At 39.0% G+C, this 21,639-nt stretch overlaps 1 protein-coding gene across 8 annotated transcripts in view; it reads left to right on the top strand.

Moving 5' to 3' along the window:
- The window catches only part of UCKL1 (uridine-cytidine kinase 1 like 1), a 306,712-nt gene that overhangs the window by 229,792 nt on the left and 55,281 nt on the right, over positions 1-21,639 (top strand). For all 8 annotated transcript variants that reach the window (XM_053711232.1, XM_053711180.1, XM_053711124.1 and 5 more), the window contains 3 exons: positions 13,833-13,926; positions 14,019-14,081; positions 14,381-14,503. In XM_053711232.1, coding sequence (XP_053567207.1) covers positions 13,833-13,926; positions 14,019-14,081; positions 14,381-14,503 — 280 coding nt within the window. The remainder of the gene's footprint in view (positions 1-13,832; positions 13,927-14,018; positions 14,082-14,380; positions 14,504-21,639) is intronic.

Consider the following 21,639-nt stretch of genomic DNA (forward strand, 5'->3'; position numbering starts at 1 on the left):
ACAGGGGATGGGGTTTTATTCAAATCTCTTCATTGTACCAAAGAAGGAGAATTCCTTCAGACCAGTTCTGGATCTAAAATTATTGAATCGTTATGTAAGGATACCAACGTTCAAGATGGTAACTGTAAGGACTATATTGCCTTTTGTTCAGCAAGGGAATTATATGTCCACAATAGATTTACAGGATGCATATCTGCATATTCCGATTCATCCAGATCATTATCAATTCCTGAGATTCTCTTTTCTAGACAAGCATTACCAATTTGTGGCTCTACCGTTTGGCCTTGCTACAGCTCCAAGAATTTTCACAAAGATTCTCGGTGCCCTTCTGTCTGTAATCAGAGAACAGGGTATTGTGGTATTTCCTTATTTGGACGATATCTTGGTACTTGCTCCGTCTTTACATTTAGCAGAGTCTCATACGAATCGACTTGTGTTGTTTCTTCAAGATCATGGTTGGAGGATCAATTTACCAAAAAGTTCTTTGATTCCTCAAACAAGGGTAACCTTTCTGGGTTTCCAGATAGATTCAGTGTCCATGACTTTGTCTTTAACAGACAAGAGACGTCTAAAATTGATTACAGCCTGTCGAAACCTTCAGTCTCAATCATTCCCTTCGGTAGCCTTATGCATGGAAATTCTAGGTCTTATGACTGCTGCATCGGACGCGATCCCCTTTGCTCGTTTTCACATGCGACCTCTTCAGCTCTGTATGCTGAACCAATGGTGCAGGGATTACACGAAGATATATCAATTAATATCTTTAAAACCGATTGTTCGGCACTCTCTAACGTGGTGGACAGATCACCATCGTTTAATTCAGGGGGCTTCTTTTGTTCTTCCGACCTGGACTGTAATTTCAACAGATGCAAGTCTCACAGGTTGGGGAGCTGTGTGGGGATCTCTGACGGCACAAGGAGTTTGGGAATCTCAGGAGGTGAGATTACCGATCAATATCTTGGAACTCCGTGCAGTTTTCAGAGCTCTTCAGTTTTGGCCTCTTCTGAAGAGAGAATCGTTCATTTGTTTTCAGACAGACAATGTCACAACTGTGGCATACATCAATCATCAAGGAGGGACTCACAGTCCTCTGGCTATGAAAGAAGTATCTCGAATTTTGGTTTGGGCGGAATCCAGCTCCTGTCTAATCTCTGCGGTTCATATCCCAGGTGTAGACAATTGGGAAGCGGATTATCTCAGTCGCCAAACGTTGCATCCGGGAGAATGGTCTCTTCACCCAGAGGTATTTCTTCAGATTGTTCAAATGTGGGGGCTCCCAGAGATAGATCTGATGGCCTCTCATCTAAACAAGAAACTTCCCAGGTATCTGTCCAGATCCCGGGATCCTCAGGCGGAGGCAGTGGATGCATTATCACTTCCTTGGAAGTATCATCCTGCCTATATCTTTCCGCCTCTAGTTCTTCTTCCAAGAGTAATCTCCAAGATTCTGAGGGAATGCTCGTTTGTTCTGCTAATAGCTCCGGCATGGCCTCACAGGTTTTGGTATGCGGATCTTGTCCGGATGGCATCTTGCCAACCATGGACTCTTCCGTTAAGACCAGTCCTTCTGTCTCAAGGTCCTTTTTTCCATCCGGATCTGAAATCCTTAAATTTAAAGGTATGGAGATTGAACGCTTGATTCTTGGTCATAGAGGTTTCTCTGACTCCGTGATTAATACTATGTTACAGGCTCGTAAATCTGTATCTCGAGAGATATATTATAGAGTCTGGAAGACTTATATTTCTTGGTGTCTTTCTCATCATTTTTCTTGGCATTCTTTTAGAATACCGAGAATTTTACAGTTTCTTCAGGATGGTTTAGATAAGGGTTTGTCCGCGAGTTCTTTGAAAGGACAAATCTCCGCTCTTTCTGTTCTTTTTCACAGAAAGATTGCTATTCTTCCTGATATTCATTGTTTTGTACAAGCTTTGGTTCGTATAAAACCTGTCATTAAGTCAATTTCTCCTCCATGGAGTTTGAATTTGGTTTTGGGAGCTCTTCAAGCTCCTCCGTTTGAACCTATGCATTCATTGGACATTAAATTACTTTCTTGGAAAGTTTTGTTCCTTTTGGCCATCTCTTCTGCTAGAAGAGTTTCTGAATTATCTGCTCTTTCGTGTGAGTCTCCTTTTCTGATTTTTCATCAGGATAAGGCGGTGTTGCGAACTTCTTTTGAATTTTTACCTAAAGTTGTGAATTCCAACAACATTAGTAGAGAAATTGTGGTTCCTTCATTATGTCCTAATCCTAAGAATTCTAAGGAGAAATCATTGCATTCTTTGGATGTTGTTAGAGCTTTGAAATATTATGTTGAAGCTACGAAATCTTTCCGTAAGACTTCTAGTCTATTTGTTATCTTTTCCGGTTCTAGGAAAGGCCAGAAAGCTTCTGCCATTTCTTTGGCATCTTGGTTGAAATCTTTAATTCATCTTGCCTATGTTGAGTCGGGTAAAATTCCGCCTCAAAGAATTACAGCTCATTCTACTAGGTCAGTTTCTACTTCCTGGGCGTTTAGGAATGAAGCTTCGGTTGACCAGATCTGCAAAGCAGCAACTTGGTCCTCTTTGCATACTTTTACTAAATTCTACCATTTTGATGTATTTTCTTCTTCTGAAGCAGTTTTTGGTAGAAAAGTTCTTCAGGCAGCGGTTTCAGTTTGAATCTTCTGCTTATGTTTTTTGTTAAACTTTATTTTGGGTGTGGATTATTTTCAGCAGGAATTGGCTGTCTTTATTTTATCCCTCCCTCTCTAGTGACTCTTGTGTGGAAAGATCCACATCTTGGGTAGTCATTATCCCATACGTCACTAGCTCATGGACTCTTGTTAATTACATGAAAGAAAACATAATTTATGTAAGAACTTACCTGATAAATTCATTTCTTTCATATTAACAAGAGTCCATGAGGCCCACCCTTTTTTGTGGTGGTTATGATTTTTTTGTATAAAGCACAATTATTCCAATTCCTTATTTTATATGCTTCGCACTTTTTTTCTTATCACCCCACTTCTTGGCTATTCGTTAAACTGATTTGTGGGTGTGGTGAGGGGTGTATTTATAGGCATTTTAAGGTTTGGGAAACTTTGCCCCTCCTGGTAGGAATGTATATCCCATACGTCACTAGCTCATGGACTCTTGTTAATATGAAAGAAATGAATTTATCAGGTAAGTTCTTACATAAATTATGTTTTCTTTCCTATGGCATGGAGAGTCCACAACTTCATTCCAATTACTAGTGGGATATTCAACTCCTGGCCAGCAGTAGGAGACAAAGAGCACCACAGCAGAGCTGTTAAATGTCACCTCCCTTACCCATGTTCACCAGTCATTCTCTTTGCCTCTGTCAAGGGAGGATGTGCGAAGATGGTGTCTGAAGATATTTAATCCTTTTATGGGTACTTTTCCCTGCAAGCAAGGATTTGGGCTATGCTGTGTCCATGTGAATCTCTTTAGTAAGAGTAATGGTGGCTATTTACAGTTCGAAGGCGGCAAAGTAGTCTTTGCTTTATTTCTAAAATTATTGCTACCCCTTTATAGAAAGCTAGGGTTGGTTACTCTGTTTTTTTGTTTTTCTTTAGGTCCCTGATAGAGAGTGGAGTGTCTGTCACACCTAGGTAGCTGTTCCTGCCCTGCAGCTCGATCCACAGGTAAATGCCTTTGCCTTCTAGGCACTGAAGGACAGCACTTTGGAGGTTAATTCCTCTAGTGGATTAACATCTGGGACAAGTTTTGACCTTATAGATGGGGTTAACAGTTGGGCAGTTTGGCAGGCACTGGTGTATGTGAAATGTTAATGGGTTAATAATATTTACCCTTAAAATAGAAAGGCTGGCTGAAGGGTTAATTAGGGGCTAGAAAAGATTATACATTCTTTATTTTCTCTGCAAGGATATGGTTAAATAAAGAGTGAGACTTAAGTTTTCAGTATTCAGTGTTGGACAGAAACGCGCACTTTTACAGTGGCGCAGTTTATTTTCTTGGTCCGATCACGTGACACTCCGCTCTTCCATTTTAATTAATTTGTAGAGTGGAGTGAGTTAGGCAGTGAGTGTTTGTACTAGCGATCGCGTCACATATCTCTGTGTCGGCTACTAGCTTGATCGAACCGGATCTGCTTGAACATACAGCTTTCCAAGTCTGATAGCCAAATCTGAGAGCGGATCTGAAGCAAGCAGAGAGTCTCCTTGTAGTTACTAGTGGCAACTCCGGTCCCAGTGCTGTAAGACTCGGTATAGAGGTGTGAGTACAAAATTTTACAACTTGCTGCAAAAGTGTTTGTGGCTGCTCTATATACCGTACTGGTAGTAGGAATTTTATATATATTTCAAAATTTGGGAATCAGCTCTGTAATTATGGACTCAGACCAAAATACATCTATTTCCTTTGACAAATGTTTGCTTTGTCAGGAGGCTCAGGTTGTACCCCCTGTGTAATTTTGTGCCGCATGCTTGTCTAAGACTTTGAAATTTAAAGATAAATTACTCCCTTCTGAGCCATATGTCTCTCAGGACAATGCTGTTCATGATATGCCTCAGCTTTCTCCTCAGACGTCCCAAGCCCTGATAGTTTCACATACAGTGCCTTGCAGTTCCTCTCAACCTCCTGGGGGTGTTTATTTGCCAGGAGATTTTGCTGCACAGATAACTTCTGCGGTGTCTGCAGCTTTATCTGGTTTCCCTGCTTCGGGTAAGCGTAAGAGGAAATCTAGACATATTTCAGGTAGTAAGGTTTCTGACCCCACTAAATCTGCACTGGTCAACCTTTCCCAAATGTCTGATGAGGAGGATACTTCAGTAGCTTCTGAAGGTGAGATCTCAGACTCTGACATAATGGGGGAAAATTCTACAGAATCTGAAGAAGTTCATTTCAGATTTAAACTTGAACACCTCCGGTTGCTTCTGAAGGAGGTTCTAGCTACTTTGGACAACTCCGAACCTTCTGTTGTTGTCAACCCTAAAAGATCAACTAAACTTAATAGAGTTTATGATGCTCCCTCATCCGTGGAAGTTTTTCCTGTTCCAGACTGTATGTCGGATATTATAGCTCAGGAATGGGATAAGCCAGGGATTCCTTTTTCTCCTTCACCTGTTTTTAAAAAAAAATGTTTCCTGTTGCTGACTCCGTTCGTAACTCGTGGTGCACTGTGCCTAAGGTAGAAGGAGCTATCTCTACTCTAGCCAAAAGAACTACTATTCCTATAGAGGATAGTTGTTCCTTCAAGGATCCCATGGATAAGAAGCTAGAGGCTTACTTACTAGAGGCTTACTTAAAAAAGATGTACATCCATCAAGGATTATAGTGGAAACCTGCTGCAAGTATTGCTACGGAGCAGCATCTTATTGGTGCAATGCCTTGTCTGAGCTGATATCAGAAGAGACTACTATAGAAGAGATCCAAGATAGGATCAAGGCTCTTAAACTGGCCAATACTTTTATCTGTGATGCCAACATGCAGGTGATTAGACTGGGAGCCAAGATGTCTAGTTTCGCTGTTCTAGCTCGCAGAGCTCTGTGGTTAAAATCTAGGTCAGCTGATCTAAGTTCCAAGTGTCTTTACCTTATAAGGGCAAGACTTTATTTGGTCCTGGTCTGGCGGAGATCATTTCCGAAATTACGGGTGGAAAGGGATCTTTCCTACCTTAGGACAAGAAGAATAGACCTAAGGGTCGCAAGAATTCAAATTTTCGTTCCTTTCGTAACTTTAAAGGAAAGAAATCTTTCTCCTCTTCTTCCAAGCCAGAGCAATCCAAGACCTCATGGAGGTCCGGTCAGCCTTGGAATAAGGGTAAGCATTCCACGGATTCTAAATCAGCATGAAGGGTCCGCCTCCGATCCAATTTATGATCAAGTGGGGGGCAGGCTTTCTCTTTTTCGTTAGGCTTTGATAAGCGATGTCCCAGATCCAGGGTCAAGGATTCTATTCAAATCTCTTTGTGGTTCCCAAAAAGAAGGGAACTTTCCATGCCATCCTAGACCTAAAGTGCCTCAACAAATTCCTCAGGGTTCCGTCATTCAAGATTGAAACTATTCGTTCCATTCTTCCACTGGTTCAGGAAGGTCAGTTTATGACGACCATAGATCTGAAGGACGTGTATCTTGATGTTCCTATCATCTTTTCAACTAGCAAAATCTCATACAGACATGTTGTTGTCTATTCTACGTTCCCACGGGTGGAAAGTGAATCTGGAAAAGAGTTCCCTAGTACCAGACACAAGGGTGTGTTTCTTGGAAACAATTATATATTCTCTATCCATGAAAAATTTACTGACAGTTGTCAGAAAATCCAAACTTCTCGCTTCCTGCCTTTCTTTCCACTCTTTTGTTCGCCTATCAGTGGCTCAATGCATGGAGTTGATTGGCCTCATGGTAGCTTCCATGGATATCATTCCTTTTGCTCAAGTCCATCTGAGACCTCAGCAGTTATGCATGCTCAGTCAATGAAACGGAGACCACTCAGATCTCTCGCAGAGGATAGATCTGGATCCCCTAACAAAAGACTCTCTCGTGGTGGATTTCACAGGACCATCTGTCTTGGGGCACATGCTTCCCGAGACCTTCCTGGGTGATTGTGACCACGGACGCCAGCCTGTTAGGCTGGGGAGCAGTTTGGGGATCATTAAAAGCTCAGGGCCTGTGGAGTCTTCTCTTCCCATAAACATCTTAGAGTTGAGAGCAAGCTTCAATGCTTTGACAGCTTGGCCTCTATTATCTTTAGTCCGGTTTAACAGATTTCAGTCAGACAACATCACCTCAGTGGCTTACATCAACCACCAGGGAGGAACTTAGCTATGAAGGAGGTTACTTGCATTCTGCAGTGGGCGGAAGCTCATGATTGTCTCCTATCTGCCATCCACATTCCAGGGGTGGAGAACTGGGAGGTGGATTTTCTAAGCAGACAGACTTTTCATTCCGGGGAGTGGACTCTCCATCTGGAGGTGTTCTCAAAGATATCCCTCAGGTGGGGGGTTCCGGAGGTGGATCTGATGGTGTCTCTGCAAAATGCCAAGCTTCCAAAGTAGGGTTCAAGGTCAAGAGATCCTCAGGCCACTCTGATAGACGCTCTGTTGGTTTTTTTGAACTTCTCTCTGGCATACCTGTTTCCTCCGTTTGCTCTCCTTCCACGAGTCATTGTATGTATCAAACAGGAGAGAGCATCTGTAATTCTAAAAGCTCCTGAATGGCCTTGCAGGATCTGGTTCACGGATCTGGTGAAGATGTCATCTATTCCACCTTGGAGGTTACCTCTGAGGACGACCTTCTACTTCAGGGTCCCTTCCTCCATCCAAATCTAGATTCTCTGTAGCTGACTGTTTGGAGATTGAACCCCTAGTTTTGGCTAGACGTGGTTTTTCTGAGGCGGTCATTGATACCATGCTTCAAGCTACATACCTTATCATAAGGTATGGTGTAAATACCTTTATTGGTGCGAATCTAAGGTCGGGTAAGGATTCCCCGCATTTTATCTTTTCTTCAGGATGGCCTGGAGAAAGGTTTGTCAGTCAGCACTCTGAAGGGTCAGATTTCTGCACTATCTATTCTGTTGCACAAACGTCTGGCAGATTTGCCAGATGTCCAAGCTTTTGTTCAGGCCCTGGTAAGAATCAGGCCTGTGTTTAAAACTGTTGCTCCTCCTTGGAGCCTTAACCTTGTTCTTAAAGTTTTGCAACATGCTCCGTTTGAGCTGATGCATTCTGTTGATATTAAATTGTTATCTTGGAAGGTTTAGTTTCTTCTTGCTATTTCTTCCGCTCGCAGAGTTTCTGAGCTTTCAGCTCTGCAGTGTAATTCCCCTTACCTTATTTTTAATGCGGGTAAGGCGGTCCTTTGTACTAAGCTGTGTTTTCTCCCTAAGGTAGTGTCGGGTCGCAATATTAATCAGGAAATTGTTGTTCCTTCTTTTTGTCCCAATCCTTCTTCCCATAAGGAACGTCTTTTGCATAACCTGGATGTTGTGCATGCTCTAAAATATTACCTTTAAGCAACTAAAGATTTTCAGCAATCTTCTGCCCTGTTTGTGGGTTTTTTCTGGTAAACGTAAGGGTCAGAAGGCCACTTCTACTACCCTTTCCTTCTGGTTGAGAAGTGTTATCCGGTTAGCTTATGAGACAGCTGGACAACAACCTCAGGCACCTCTATACCCTTGTGTTATCTTCTTTTTCCATTTTCCTTTGGCCGATTGACTAGGGATTATGGGTAAGGGAAGTGACACTTAACAGCTCTGCTGGGGTGCTCTTCACTTCCTCCTGCTGGCCAGAAGTTGAATATCCCACTAGTAATTGGAATGAAGTCGTGGACTCTCCATGCCCGGAAAGAAAGAAATTTATCAGGTAAGCATAAATTTGTTTTTTAACTATTTAATACTTCTTTAGGAAGGTTTTCTAATTTTCTTTTATAGAAAATAGTCACTGTCACCAAAAGGTAACAGAGGATCATTTATGAAGAGTTTAAGTAATTCATGGCTTCTTAAGGCCTAAAAAATAGATATGCACATGCAGCTATTGAAGAGGCATCTTTCATGTTCCTAAGTTTTGCAGAAGTTGATGAAGGCAGACTCTTCTATCCACAGGATTTACTGGAATTGGAAATATGACAAAAAGATGTGTCAGTGAAGCATTCTTGAATTCTGTAAGGTAAACATCTGAAACAGGTTGCCCACATTGCTAGTAATGATAGACTTTCTCTTTATAGGTAGTAATCATGTTGACTGCCCTTGAGTGAAGGCTGCAGATTAACCTTGATGATGGCCTTCCCTTGCATTTTAAAAAAGTGTTTAAGCAGAGCGCTGGTTAATAAACGGGATACCACACAACTTACAAGGGAGAAAAGATCCTTCTATCTTTTCAAAAATGTAGTAGGAGTTTTGGTGGTAGTAAGTGCGCTAAAAGAAAGCTAAAGGTATCCAATTGTATCCAGTATTAAATAAAAGAGTTATAAAATATATATATATACAATGTGCAAAGTGTAATGCGTGTATTAGGATTCCACAGTCAAAAAAGAAAGATAGGGTGTGTGGGGGGAAATGAGAGGATCTATACAAAAATACCAGTGTCCGTGAAAAAATAGTGGTTTTTAAATATCTTACTTAAGGAGGATGATAGTTAAGCGTTCTATCAATAGTGTACTAATGATAAAAATAAAGTCAAAGTATGTGACAATTAGCAGTGTAACCATATATTGGTATAATATTAAAAAGTATCAAGCAAATTGTTAGTGTATGTTAAAAAGAAACAATGCGTTAAATTGTAGTGAAAAAACTAAATATATCTAAAAAATTCCCTTGCAGCCTAAATCATATATCAAAAATATTTAATTATACACAATCACAATCAAATTGGAACTTGAAACAAAGGGACGTCTCCCCAGATAAAAAATAATAAAAACAGAATTTAAGCAAGTAGAAATTCCATACTCAATACTAAGTAAGCAAACTTGGCTGAGGAAATGTGTTAATAATCCACTGTGTTGTGCAGAGAGAGACAGTCTCTTATAGCATCAGAACCTTTCGTTGTTGCTTTATAGATAGGTTTTACTGACCAAGTTCAGGGTTTGGGAAATGTGTAGACTCCTTATAGCACAATACAGTCATTCAACTTTATTGAACTTAATGCTTTAAGATTCTTTCTACTTACTTCACCACTCGTGTGGCAACGATATCATCTGTACAGCTCCAAGTTTCCAAACTAAGTCAGTGCGCCGCGTGTATCTCGGCGTCTGACGTCATCGGCAAACTTCAACTGCTGTTACCGTGATAATCGGCTTTCTGGATATTAGAATCACTTCTTCGTGATTCTAATACACATTTCCCAAACCCTGAACTTGGTCAGTAAAACCTATCTATAAAGCAACAACGAAAGGTTCTGATGCTATAAGAGACTGTCTCTCTCTGCACAACACAGTGGATTATTAACACATTTCCTCAGCCAAGTTTGCTTACTTAGTATTGAGTATGGAATTTCTACTTGCTTAAATTCTGTTTTTATTATTTTTTATCTGGGGAGACGTCCCTTTGTTTCAAGTTCCAATTTGATTGTGATTGTGTATAATTAAATATTTTTGATATATGATTTAGGCTGCAAGGGAATTTTTTAGATATATTTAGTTTTTTCACTACAATTTAACGCATTGTTTCTTTTTAACATACACTAACAATTTGCTTGATACTTTTTAATATTATACCAATATATGGTTACACTGCTAATTGTCACATACTTTGACTTTATTTTTATCATTAGTACACTATTGATAGAACGCTTAACTATCATCCTCCTTAAGTAAGATATTTAAAAACCACTATTTTTTCACGGACACTGGTATTTTTGTATAGATCCTCTCATTTCCCCCCACACACCCTATCTTTCTTTTTTGACTGTGGAATCCTAATACACGCATTACACTTTGCACATTGTATATATATATTTTATAACTCTTTTATTTAATACTGGATACAATTGGATACCTTTAGCTTTCTTTTAGCGCACTTACTACCACCAAAACTCCTTCCCTTGCATTTGTAATCTCCAGTTTTCGGAGTGAAATGTGTCCCTGGATATAAAATATTTGAAGAACAAGACTGTTTAAAGACCAAAAATATGAACTGGCATTTCTGTTTTAACAGTTCTGAGGTAAAAAATATGTTTTCCTCACAAGAAGGCTCACCAAGCAGCATGTAAGCCTTGAAAGGCAAGCCATGAATATGTCATTTTGAGCCAGCATCTGCAACCCAATATCTCAAAATACTCTTCTAGTAATATTAGTTGCCACCAGACGATTGGCTTTACAGTTCCTAAAAAATTGTTGTAGCTTTGAATTTAAAAAAAGAAGATTACGCAAGTACTAGTATCTGTGTCCTTCATCATGTATGCCTGCCAAGAGATCTTTTTCTAGGTCTGCTAACCAACATTGCACAGTTATGGTAATAGGCGACCCACTCAACAGATGATGTATTAAACTTTGAACCAAAATGGTTCTCTTTAGGGTTGTTTCAGTTTTTCTATTCATTGGATCTCAAAATAAGCCAGCATCATCCATAATATAAAATATGTAGTTTTGCTAAAAACCTGAATGATGTGCTTCAACATGTCAAAATAACTTGGCTCCTTAGTTATGGATACACTATGAGATAAACTCAGTAAACATCCAATCATACCAATAACAGCCAGTCAGGCCAAAGTGCTTAAGATCAATCACAACAGCACCAAAACAAAAAAAAAGGTTTCCAAAGCAACCAGTGACCTCACTCGGTAAACATTCGTTCACCCGTTTTGTGTGTTATCAAGGGAAAAAAAACGTGATCAAATAACTGAAGAACATTGAATACTTTCTACTCTTCTATATCAAGAACAGCTATGCTAACATTACGCTGCTTATTCACTGACTATAAAGATAAAAGTCATGCCAAGGCAGCTTAGTTTACTTAAAAATCAAGGAAGCTCAAAAAACACTGTAAGAAATCTAATGTATGTATTATATAAAAAAATATAATTATGTTTGTAAACAAAACAGGTTAACAAGTAAATGGACACTAAAGTGAAAATTAAAGGGACAGTCTAAGCCAGAATTTTTGTTGTTTAAAAAAGATAGATAATCCCTTTATTACCTAGTCCCCAGTTTTTCATAACCAACACGGTTATATTAATACACTTTTTACCTCTGTGATTAACTTGTATCTAAGCCTCTGCAGACTGCCCCCTTATTTCAGTTCTTTTGACAGACTTTTTAGCCAATCAGTGCCCTCTCATAAGTAACTCTTGAGCACATTATTATCTATATGGCACACATGAACTAATGATATCTAGCTGTGAAAAACGGACGTAGTTATTTTGTAGCTAGCTTAGGTGTTTTTTTACAGGTAAGTTTGTATTTAGTTTTAAATAGGAATTATTTAGTTAATAATTGTAAGGTTTATTTAGATTTATTTTAATTATATTTAAGTTAGGGGGTGTTAGGCTTAGGGTTACGTTAGGGTTAGAGTTAGGGTTACGTTAGGGTTAGGATTAGGGGTAAATATATTTATGTAGAGTTAGTGATGTGGGAGGTCAGAGGTTTAGGGGTTAATAATTTATTTTAGTATATTTCGTTGTGGGGGGCTTGCGGTTTAGGCGTTAATAGGTTTATTATAGCGGCATTGTGGGAGGACGACAGATTAGGGGTTAATAATCTTTAAATAGTGTTTGCCATGCGGGAGGGTGGCGGTTTAGAGGTTAATAGGTTTTTATAGTGGTGACTATGTCGGGGAGCGGCGGAATAGGGGTTAATAAAAAAAATTAATGGCGGCGATGTCCGTAGCAGCAGATTAGGTGTTAATAATTTTATTTTAGTGTTTGCGATGTGGGAAGGTCTCGGTTTAGGGGTTAATAGGTAGTTTATGGGTGTTAGCAGTACACCCTATACTGACAAGATCCGTACCGCCATCTAAAGTCAGTAGTTATGAGTTTTACGTTACAAAGCTGCACCATAAAACTCATAACTACTGACTTTAGATGGCAATACGGATCTTGTCAGTATAGGGTGTACCACTCACTTTTTGGCCTCTCAGGCAAACTCGTAATACCGGCGCTATGGGAGTCCCATTGAAAAAGGACTTTTTTTAAAAGTGCGGTACTGATGTTGCGTGACGGCCAAAAAGGTGTGCGTTACACCTATACCTACAAGACTTGTAATAGCGGCATTAGGGAAAAAGCAGCGTTATGAAGCAAAACAATGCTTTTTCACTCATAACTCAAAACTCGTAATCTAAGGGAAACTATGTAGCCTAAATTTATCTCATCTACCCACCTCTTTACAAGAAACTAACATATGCAGGTAACTGTAAGTGTACAACAAGCTGAGATCAAGCATAATAGACAAAGTATATATGTTAGCATTAAAAGGACACATTTGAGGCACCAAATTTATAACTAAAGTCGAGATGTCATTTGTGATGTGATTGACTATTAGTGCTGGGCAGGGGGGGGGGGGGGGGTATTGCCAATCCAGTCTGGAGGACAAAATAAAAAGATACAATGCAGCATTAAGGAGGGCAGTTTTATGCCTACCCGAAAAAAACTAGGGGGTTACATTTGAGTTTCTGTGGGGCCAGTTCTGGTAAGTCCTTCTATTGTGAGACAAGACAGAGAAACTGGAACACAATTGAAAAGGGGAGAGTAAAATAGATCAAAGAGAAAGGAAGTGAAATTATGCAGTAAGAGGACAAGGAGGCGGTGAGAGTTACTGATATTCGGAGGGAAGTATAAAGGGGATAATGGATAAGTGAATGAGTAATATGTGAGGTTTCTTGTTAGCTAGTGATAATTAGCTATAAAAATATATATGGATTAACTGGTGATATATCTGCCATCTTATTGTACATATAACTCATGAATATGTACTTGCTGGCTGTATAATTGCCCATTTTACTGACTACTGATTTTGCTTAAACCAAAAATGGAGAGTGTGTTTAAACAAGAGAAATTTTAAAGTTAAATAAAAGGTGGAGAAGAGAAAATTAAATAAATGGAGGGGCAATGTGGATTTAAAAAAGAAAATAAAAACAGTATTACAGAGCCTTTGATTACCTTTTATAATTCACTTTTTGGCTACTTTTGTAAGTATCCATGAATATTATATTCTAGATACTTTCTTTATGCCCACACTCCAGACTGGATCCATGGTAGATCCTCTGAAGCCTCTTGTGACTGATCCAGCCTAAAGATGTGAAACATTACATGCTCTTGTCTAAGGTTAAATTTGTGACACAAATATGTGTCTTAGGCAGCCACTGGCTTGATATGGTTTGATTTAGACTTTTTTGTCCAATTTCTTAATACCTGTATGTGTATTTTTTTTTCTTATTAGGAACAAGGAAACAAGTCGAGATGAGTTCATCTTCTACTCACGGCGTCTCATGCGACTCCTGATTGAACATGCACTGTCCTTCCTACCATTCAGGGTATTTTGGGAGAACTTAGGACACCTTGTGATCATTTCTTTGTTTAACTTCAATTTTTCTCATATCCCTTATTTTTTTATCTTCATCCCTAGAGTTGCACAGTTCAGACACCACAAGAATATGACTATGAAGGATGCACGTATGATGGGAAAAGGGTGAGTGGAGATGCAAATAGTGATGTTTTTTTGTGGGACAGGACATTATGGTGCAGCCATTGTGTGAAATGTCATGCTGTTGTCAGTAGAGTTATTTGTTATTGCAGTGGTGAAAATCTGTTACATAATTATTACTGGGATAGTACATGATGGACTTGTGTGTTATCTTTTATGTAGTGCTGATGAATAATAGTTTGTGAGGGCACAGCTCTAGTGCATGCTGGTGTATGATGGAACCATTCTTGTGTAAAGTGGTCTTTAATGCTGTATGATGATATATCATTAATTATTTACCTTAGATCACTGGAGTTTCAATCCTGAGAGCCGGAGAGACTATGGAACCCGCTCTGAGAGCTGTTTGTAAGGATGTGCGGATTGGAACAATCCTTATCCAGACCAACCCATACACAGGGGAGCCAGAGGTGAGTGAATGTTCAGTAACTTAAAGAAAGAGGACAGAGTAAGCTGGAATTCCTAATGGATGATTGTGGTAATTATCAGGAGAAAGACAGATGAATGGAGGGCCACACTTATTTGATCTTGAGAAACATGCATCATAAAGGTAGTGAGGAAGTAAGAAAAGATGATTCTAGATAAGCTCAAAAGTATTTTGAAGATATTTAACCTACAAAATATATATATATATATATATATATATATATATATATATATATGTATATATATATATATATATATATATATGTAAATCTTTGATGAGGGAATTTGATTGAATGATTAGCTTGAAAGAGGAAAAAGAGCATGATCTGGGAATAAACCTGACATAAGGTTAAGTAGGAAGTCTGAAGGTAATGACCACATAAGATGGGTGAGAGCACAATGGAAGAATAAACTTAAGAGTAGAAAAGAGAGGAATCTGGATGAATATGGACCTGGTCGTAAGGAGAGATGAACTAAAATAAAGCATGAAAAGTAGGACATGAGAATAGACCTGGTGGAAGATCAGCTGGATGAAAGCCTGCTGTTTAAGAAGGGACAATGGATAGGTTGTGGGAGAAAATCCTGAAGGTGGTAAATCTGAGGTTATACATTGGGGATAGCCCCAATAGGAACATGGGAAACAAAGGCATCTAGGGAACTAGATTGCTTAATCGTATATACATAAAGAAAATATTAAATACCGGCTGGAATCTTGAAAGTTACTATCAAGTGGATTATTGGGTGTTACCAGCTGTAAATATGATAAGTAAAAATTCACAAGATTTTGATGTTCCAATGATTAAGAAAAAATAATTCATAGGGAGGTATGGCATGTTTATTGAAGAGGAAATAGAAGGCAGTGGGTCTATACCACTTTACAGATTAATGTGTACTGGTCTGGAGAATATTGTCTGTGAAGGACATATTCTGTTTTTTTTTTTTTTTTTAAATATTTATTTATAACCAGTAGTGTAAAGTACAAGCAAGAATATGTCATAACATCAAACAACAATATGTTACTTGTTTTGCGCCACGCAGGGCCATTGATACAGTTTCACGTAAAAAGATGCAAAATATGTCAGAACAATATTTTCTTGTTATGCACCACACAGAGCCAATAATAAGAATTTAAACAGAAATAGAGTACATGTTAGAACAAAAAGAAACATTTCGAATTATTTAACATTCTTATACTCTTGATTGTTCCTAAAAGCCCTACATTTTTTATAGACACTACTGTTTTTATAACATTTTTACCATACACCCACACACAGCACCACTTGCATACCCCCTATAAAAAAGAAAAAAAAAAGAAAAAAATTTCCTGGCTTAATTAGCTCCTTCCCTGACCTCTCCCCACTGGTAAGGTAACCTCTCCTCTGCTATCAAGGTTAGGAAGGGTACTAGATTTTTTAGAGGGGAAATAAATTGCCTTTGTTTATCTAGTGGCCATTGCAAAAGTACCTTTAACCATTTGTTAAAATACTTCCTGAGCTTTGTCTCCTTTCTTAAATTATTGTCATAGAGTTCTACTCTCATCTGGAAATACATTAGCTTAATAAATTCCCCTAACACAGGGGCTCTTCTTCCTATCCAGTTCCTAGCTATTAGATTTCGAGCTGCCATTATACCAGTATTAACTAATTGACTCTCACCTGGTTCTAGGCGACCTTGGTACAAAAAAAAGATTATAGATGGGGTAAGTTCAATCCGTGACCCTGAAATAACTGCATTTAAATGGTACCTAAGACTCTATAAATCTTAGTATCTATTTGCTATACACTTTAGTGAAAGGCTAATATTACATTTAATAATCCCTTATGAATTATTATACCCACTATATAATATTAACACACAATCACTAGCTTAAACTACTTGTAAGGTCATAAACTCACGAAGTCTTATTCCAGCAGTAACAAAACTTTTATTACAATGAGGCTAATTAAACATTATTACAATATGCAGATTAAATATAAATTACACATATGCAAATCACTTATAAATACTCAGCAGTGAACTATACATCAATATTACACTAATACATTTGCCCAATCTATGTGAAAGTATGGTGTGCTGAAATTATGTGTCTGTAAGGATCACTTACTTCTGATGTTAGCTGTGGTCACCATTCCAATTGAAAAAGAGTGAAAGAGGGGTGAACTCCAGTATTCCTGCTACTTTTATTGTAAGTTTTTCATCCCTCCCACAATGATGATGTCACTCATAAGCAAGCCCCCATTGTAATTTTAAGAGTATATGGTTTCATCCTGCATGTGCTTTGGGGGTAGGGAATGGCATTAGCCTTAGACAAAGGATCTTAAGCCAGCTGGTCATCCTTCTCAGATGGGGGTCTGGTAATGTGATCTTTCTACATTCCATAGTGACCTAGTATCTGAATGAGGAGTTAACCCCTTCTTGACCATTCAGCTGAGTTCTTGTAGAATACATATACCATATATATATGTATATATATATACCCCTTCCAGACCATATGTGAATTCAGATCATGCCATTATTACATTCCCCCCTTTTGGCAATGGAGGTTACCATACCCTTCCATTCCAATGGTTGTTTTTATATGAGTGAATCTGATGGAAGATTCCTAACCCCACCTATGTGTGATGGCTATATTAGTGTACTAAAGACGCTTCCATTCGCATACCATAATATAAGTGATATACACGTGCAATTAATGATTTTAAATAACAACACATACAAATTTGAATAATTATACATAATATAGAAATAAATAATATGATTATAAATGGATGTATAAACAGATTTCCCAATGCAGAACCCCATGATGACTGTTTCGAAAAGGAATTTGCTAATTTCTGCCACCAGGTTGCACTTGACATCTCCGTAAAAGTATGTTCAATCCTTTGTAGTTCTTGTTCCTGATGGTAGAAATTTACATGAACACGTTCCCCAAAATTTTTAAGATGTTCTAGTAACACAGAGTCTTTTTGCAATAAGGTTACCCATTTTTGCCAAGGTGCATCATCTACTAATATTGGGGTTATGAGTGGAGCCCCCAAGGTAGCGTTATATGTGAGTAACTGTGGGACAGTGAAGTTAAACTGTAGTGAACTTATCCTCACAGGGTACCCAGTAATACAATAAATCCCTGGTGTGATTTGTTCCCTTGAATTACACCTGTCAAACCATACATGCACTTCATCTTTAGGCTTCAATGCAACAAAACACACCTTTCCTTGTCCTAAGGGAAAAATCATATCTTGGGGATTAACTTTCTCCACAAAACCATTGCAATATGAGTGATTATGCCAGCAGGAATCAAAAATTATTCTTGCCTGGTTGGGTAGACATAAAATTTTAGAAGGAAACCTTATGCAGCCAGACATATCTACCTGTTCCATATGGGAACCATTCCATATAAAATTTGGGAACTCTAACTCATGATGCAAAACATGAGATTCTGTGACAGGTGTTCCTAGTGAAAACAAATGATAAACATTCTGATAGGTACCACTAGTGGGCACAAGTGAAGTAGCCCTGCATATATTTTCCCTGCAGCCCAACCAACTGTTTAACCATAATTCTCTGTGTTTTGATGCAAAACTGTTAACAACAGACTGCTCCCACCCTCCCAAAGGTGTATGGTTATTTTCCATAGCCTGTGCTATTAATTTAAAGTCAGTTGATAATTCTGTTTGCATGGAAATACACACAAAATCCCAGGATACTTCCCTTAACCTGCTAATTACTCCTATCAGTATTTCCTCTGTATGTTGAATGGCAGGACCCTGAACCTGAATGACTGTCTGTGTCAGTGTCTCTACCAGGGTGTTTATCATTTGTTGCGTATGAATCCCTTTTGCATTTAACATCCCTTGAGACTGTAAGGTTGCTGTTAGGCTGGATATGTCAATGGAATTTACCACACCTAGCCCTGTTCCCACACCTCCCAAAACTGTATCCATGATATCCCTCCTAGTCCTTCTCCTAGTACCTTCTGCCCACTTAACTAATGCTTTTTCCATAGTGGCAGTAATTCTGGAACAATTTTGGTAATGTGTGGAAACTAGCCAATCTATTATTTTAATCTTCCACGTGATAAATTGGAATGTGGCATCCCTCAATACTGGAGTTGGCTTGATTGTACTTGTTTGAAATGGACCACTAGAAACAACACTTTTCCCCTTACACATTGGAGTATTGTCATAATGTTTCATCTTTGGTGTAGTGATTAAAGTAGAATAGATCAAAGGCGCAAACGTGGTTGTTTCCTTTATTTGATCTATTTTTAAGTATACTTCAATCCCTCCACCAAAGTTGGCAGCTGTAACCCTCCAATTAATCCCTTCTCCAATTTGTTGTTCAAATATAACCTTGGTTATATTATAGTTATCGCCATTTATAGTGTGAATAGGATTTGTAAATGTTGTAGACACAGAAACACCTTCTCCCACCAGACCTACAGTCCATTTTCCCCAAGCCACCCACTTACATTCCCATTCAACTTTATTACCCTGATTGACCCTCCAAAAACCAATTAAATTGTCTTGATGTTTTTCTGCAAATATTTCAATTTTCCCACCCACATTAAAAGTCAATTTTCCCAAACAATCTTTGTGAAGGTCTTGAGAGCTCCATAAGCCTGTCCATCCTCTGATGATGCTGCTTGAGCTCCATCTACGACTCCTTGTGAGGTTTGTGATTGAAAGTTCATTACAGTCACAGATTGGAAGTTTTTGCAATAACACCCTCACAAATACAAATAGGTTTGTGGCGATCATTCCTCTCAGGCTCCACATAATGAAATCTGTCAAAAAAAAGATTAAGAGAATATCAGTTCTTAGCAGAAATATCTACATCTGGGACAACTGTCCCTCTATACAATTTACATTGGTCAACATGGACCCATTTGTAACCAGGCTGCCTTCTGGTTTTCCCAGGGGTTGATCTTTCTATTTTAATTACAGTATTACCCAATTTGTCCAAAATTCTATAAGGTCCTTCCCAATTTGCATCCCAGGGAGAATTTTTGCGAAAATTTTTAATCATGATCAATCCCCCCTTCTCAAACAGAGGTGTTTGAGGTGTAGATGAAAATTTACAATCTGTTGGGGCCATATTAGAGGCAGCAAAAATTAGCAGTGAGCTCAACTGCTCCTGAATTTGGGAGAGATATTGATCTCTAGACACAGATTCTCTCAAGGGAGTAGACAATTGTGGTTCACCTGGGTGGCCTAATGCCATCTTTCTCCCTGTCATGAGCTCATAGGGAGAACACTTGGTAGCATTTGATGGTGTAGCTCTAATAGCCATTAGAACTGCTGGAAGATGTGTGACCCATGATTTACCATACTGGGAAAGCATTTTTGACAATTTTGTTTTTAATGTGCGATTCATGCGCTCAACTATACCAGAGGATTGTGGATGATATGGTACATGAAATCTTGTCTGTATTCCCAGTAGGGCACAGAGATTTTGCATTACCTGACCTGTAAAATGTGTACCCCTGTCTGATTCAATGAGTGTTGGAAACCCCCATCTTGAGAAAACATGTTCCCACAGTGCTCTGGCAGTAGCCTGTGCAGTATCACAACGAAGTGGAATAGCCTCAACCCATTTTGAAAAAATATCTACAATTACTAGGGCATACCTAAGACCCCCCCTTTGATAGTGGAAGTGGGCCTATAAAATCAATTTGGATAGCTTTCCAGGGGCCATCTGCTACTGGTATTCTCTGGAGAATGGGTCTCTGACCTTTAGGGCGTGGATTAATTTGAGCACAAATTAAACATTCTTGTACACATTTTAAACAGGTTTCTGCTAAATCTGACCAATGAAATTTTTGCCTTAAATGGTACTCTAATGCACTTTGCCCAATATGCCCAAGAAAAGAATGTGTTTGCTGTGTTATAGGTCCCTGCAAATGACTTGGGACCACAAAAACCAATTTAGCCTGTGGATCATTGGGATTAGAGTAACATATTAACCCATTACAAATTGAATAACCATTTGGGAGTGTTTGCTGTTCCTGTAACAGAGGGAAAAGGTTAGGATCTTTAGCTTGTTCTGTTTTCAAATCAGGTACCTCTGAATCTACCATTGTAATCTTTGCTATGTGTACCATTGTATCTTTAGATGTAACATGCTCTCTCCATGCTTCCTGTGTCTCACTGTCATTCTCATCTGATTGCCATGGTTCCCCATCTACAGCTGCCTGTTTGGCTAACATGTCCACATGTGCATTCCCTTGTGAATGTGCATCTGTGAAATGTGTGTGTGCCTTAACTTTAACAATAGCTGACTGCAATGGGTGCTGTGTTCCCCAATCTACCAATTTCTTAAGGGCTTGAACATGTGACAATGGTTTGCCTGCTGAGTCTACCATTCCCCTTAGATTCCAAATTGGTAAGTACTCTATCAGTGATCTGGTCACATAGGCACTGTCACTGTATATACAAATGTCTTGTGTGTCAAACCTGTGGCAAGCCATAGAAATGGCTTCTAATTCTGCTCTCTGTGCTGAGAATGATCTTGGTAACATAAATTTAAGAGCTAATTGTTGAGAGGGGACCCAAATAGCAAAACCAGTATTAAATTGACCATCCTGCCAAAATCTTGAGCCATCTACATAAATTTGTAAATCCTGGGGAGAAGTTTTGTCCCTGAACAATTTATGAGGCGATTCCCTGTGTGTGAATGTCTCTGTGCAGTCATGGGGTTCACCCTGAGTGTGCATTAGTTGGGGTAATGTGTATTTTGCATTGTGTTGTACAGTGATGTCACGATGTTGCAAATCTATTAACCACCTAGTCACTCTTTGTGTTGAAACCCCACTTAATGATTTCTCCAACAACAGCTTTATAGGGGTATGTGGTGTTTGGAGGATGAGCTTCCCAAATCCCACTATATGCTCAGTAGCCTGAACTGACCAATGCACCCCTAACAAAGCCTTGATACATGCGTCATAACCTTTCTCTACTGGAGTAAGAAGCCTGGAAAAATAGCCAACAGGCCTCCATTTTTCAGCCTTCTCCTGCAGTAGGACTGTGGAAATTGAAGTGTCAGATGTGTATGTTTGTAAAGCAAAAGGGGCCTCCCTCTCCACTGTGGCAAGGGCAGGGGCTGATGCTAAACCTTCCTT

This window comes from Bombina bombina, chromosome 1 (assembly GCF_027579735.1).
Source record: "Bombina bombina isolate aBomBom1 chromosome 1, aBomBom1.pri, whole genome shotgun sequence".
NCBI classification, from domain to species: domain Eukaryota; kingdom Metazoa; phylum Chordata; class Amphibia; order Anura; family Bombinatoridae; genus Bombina; species Bombina bombina.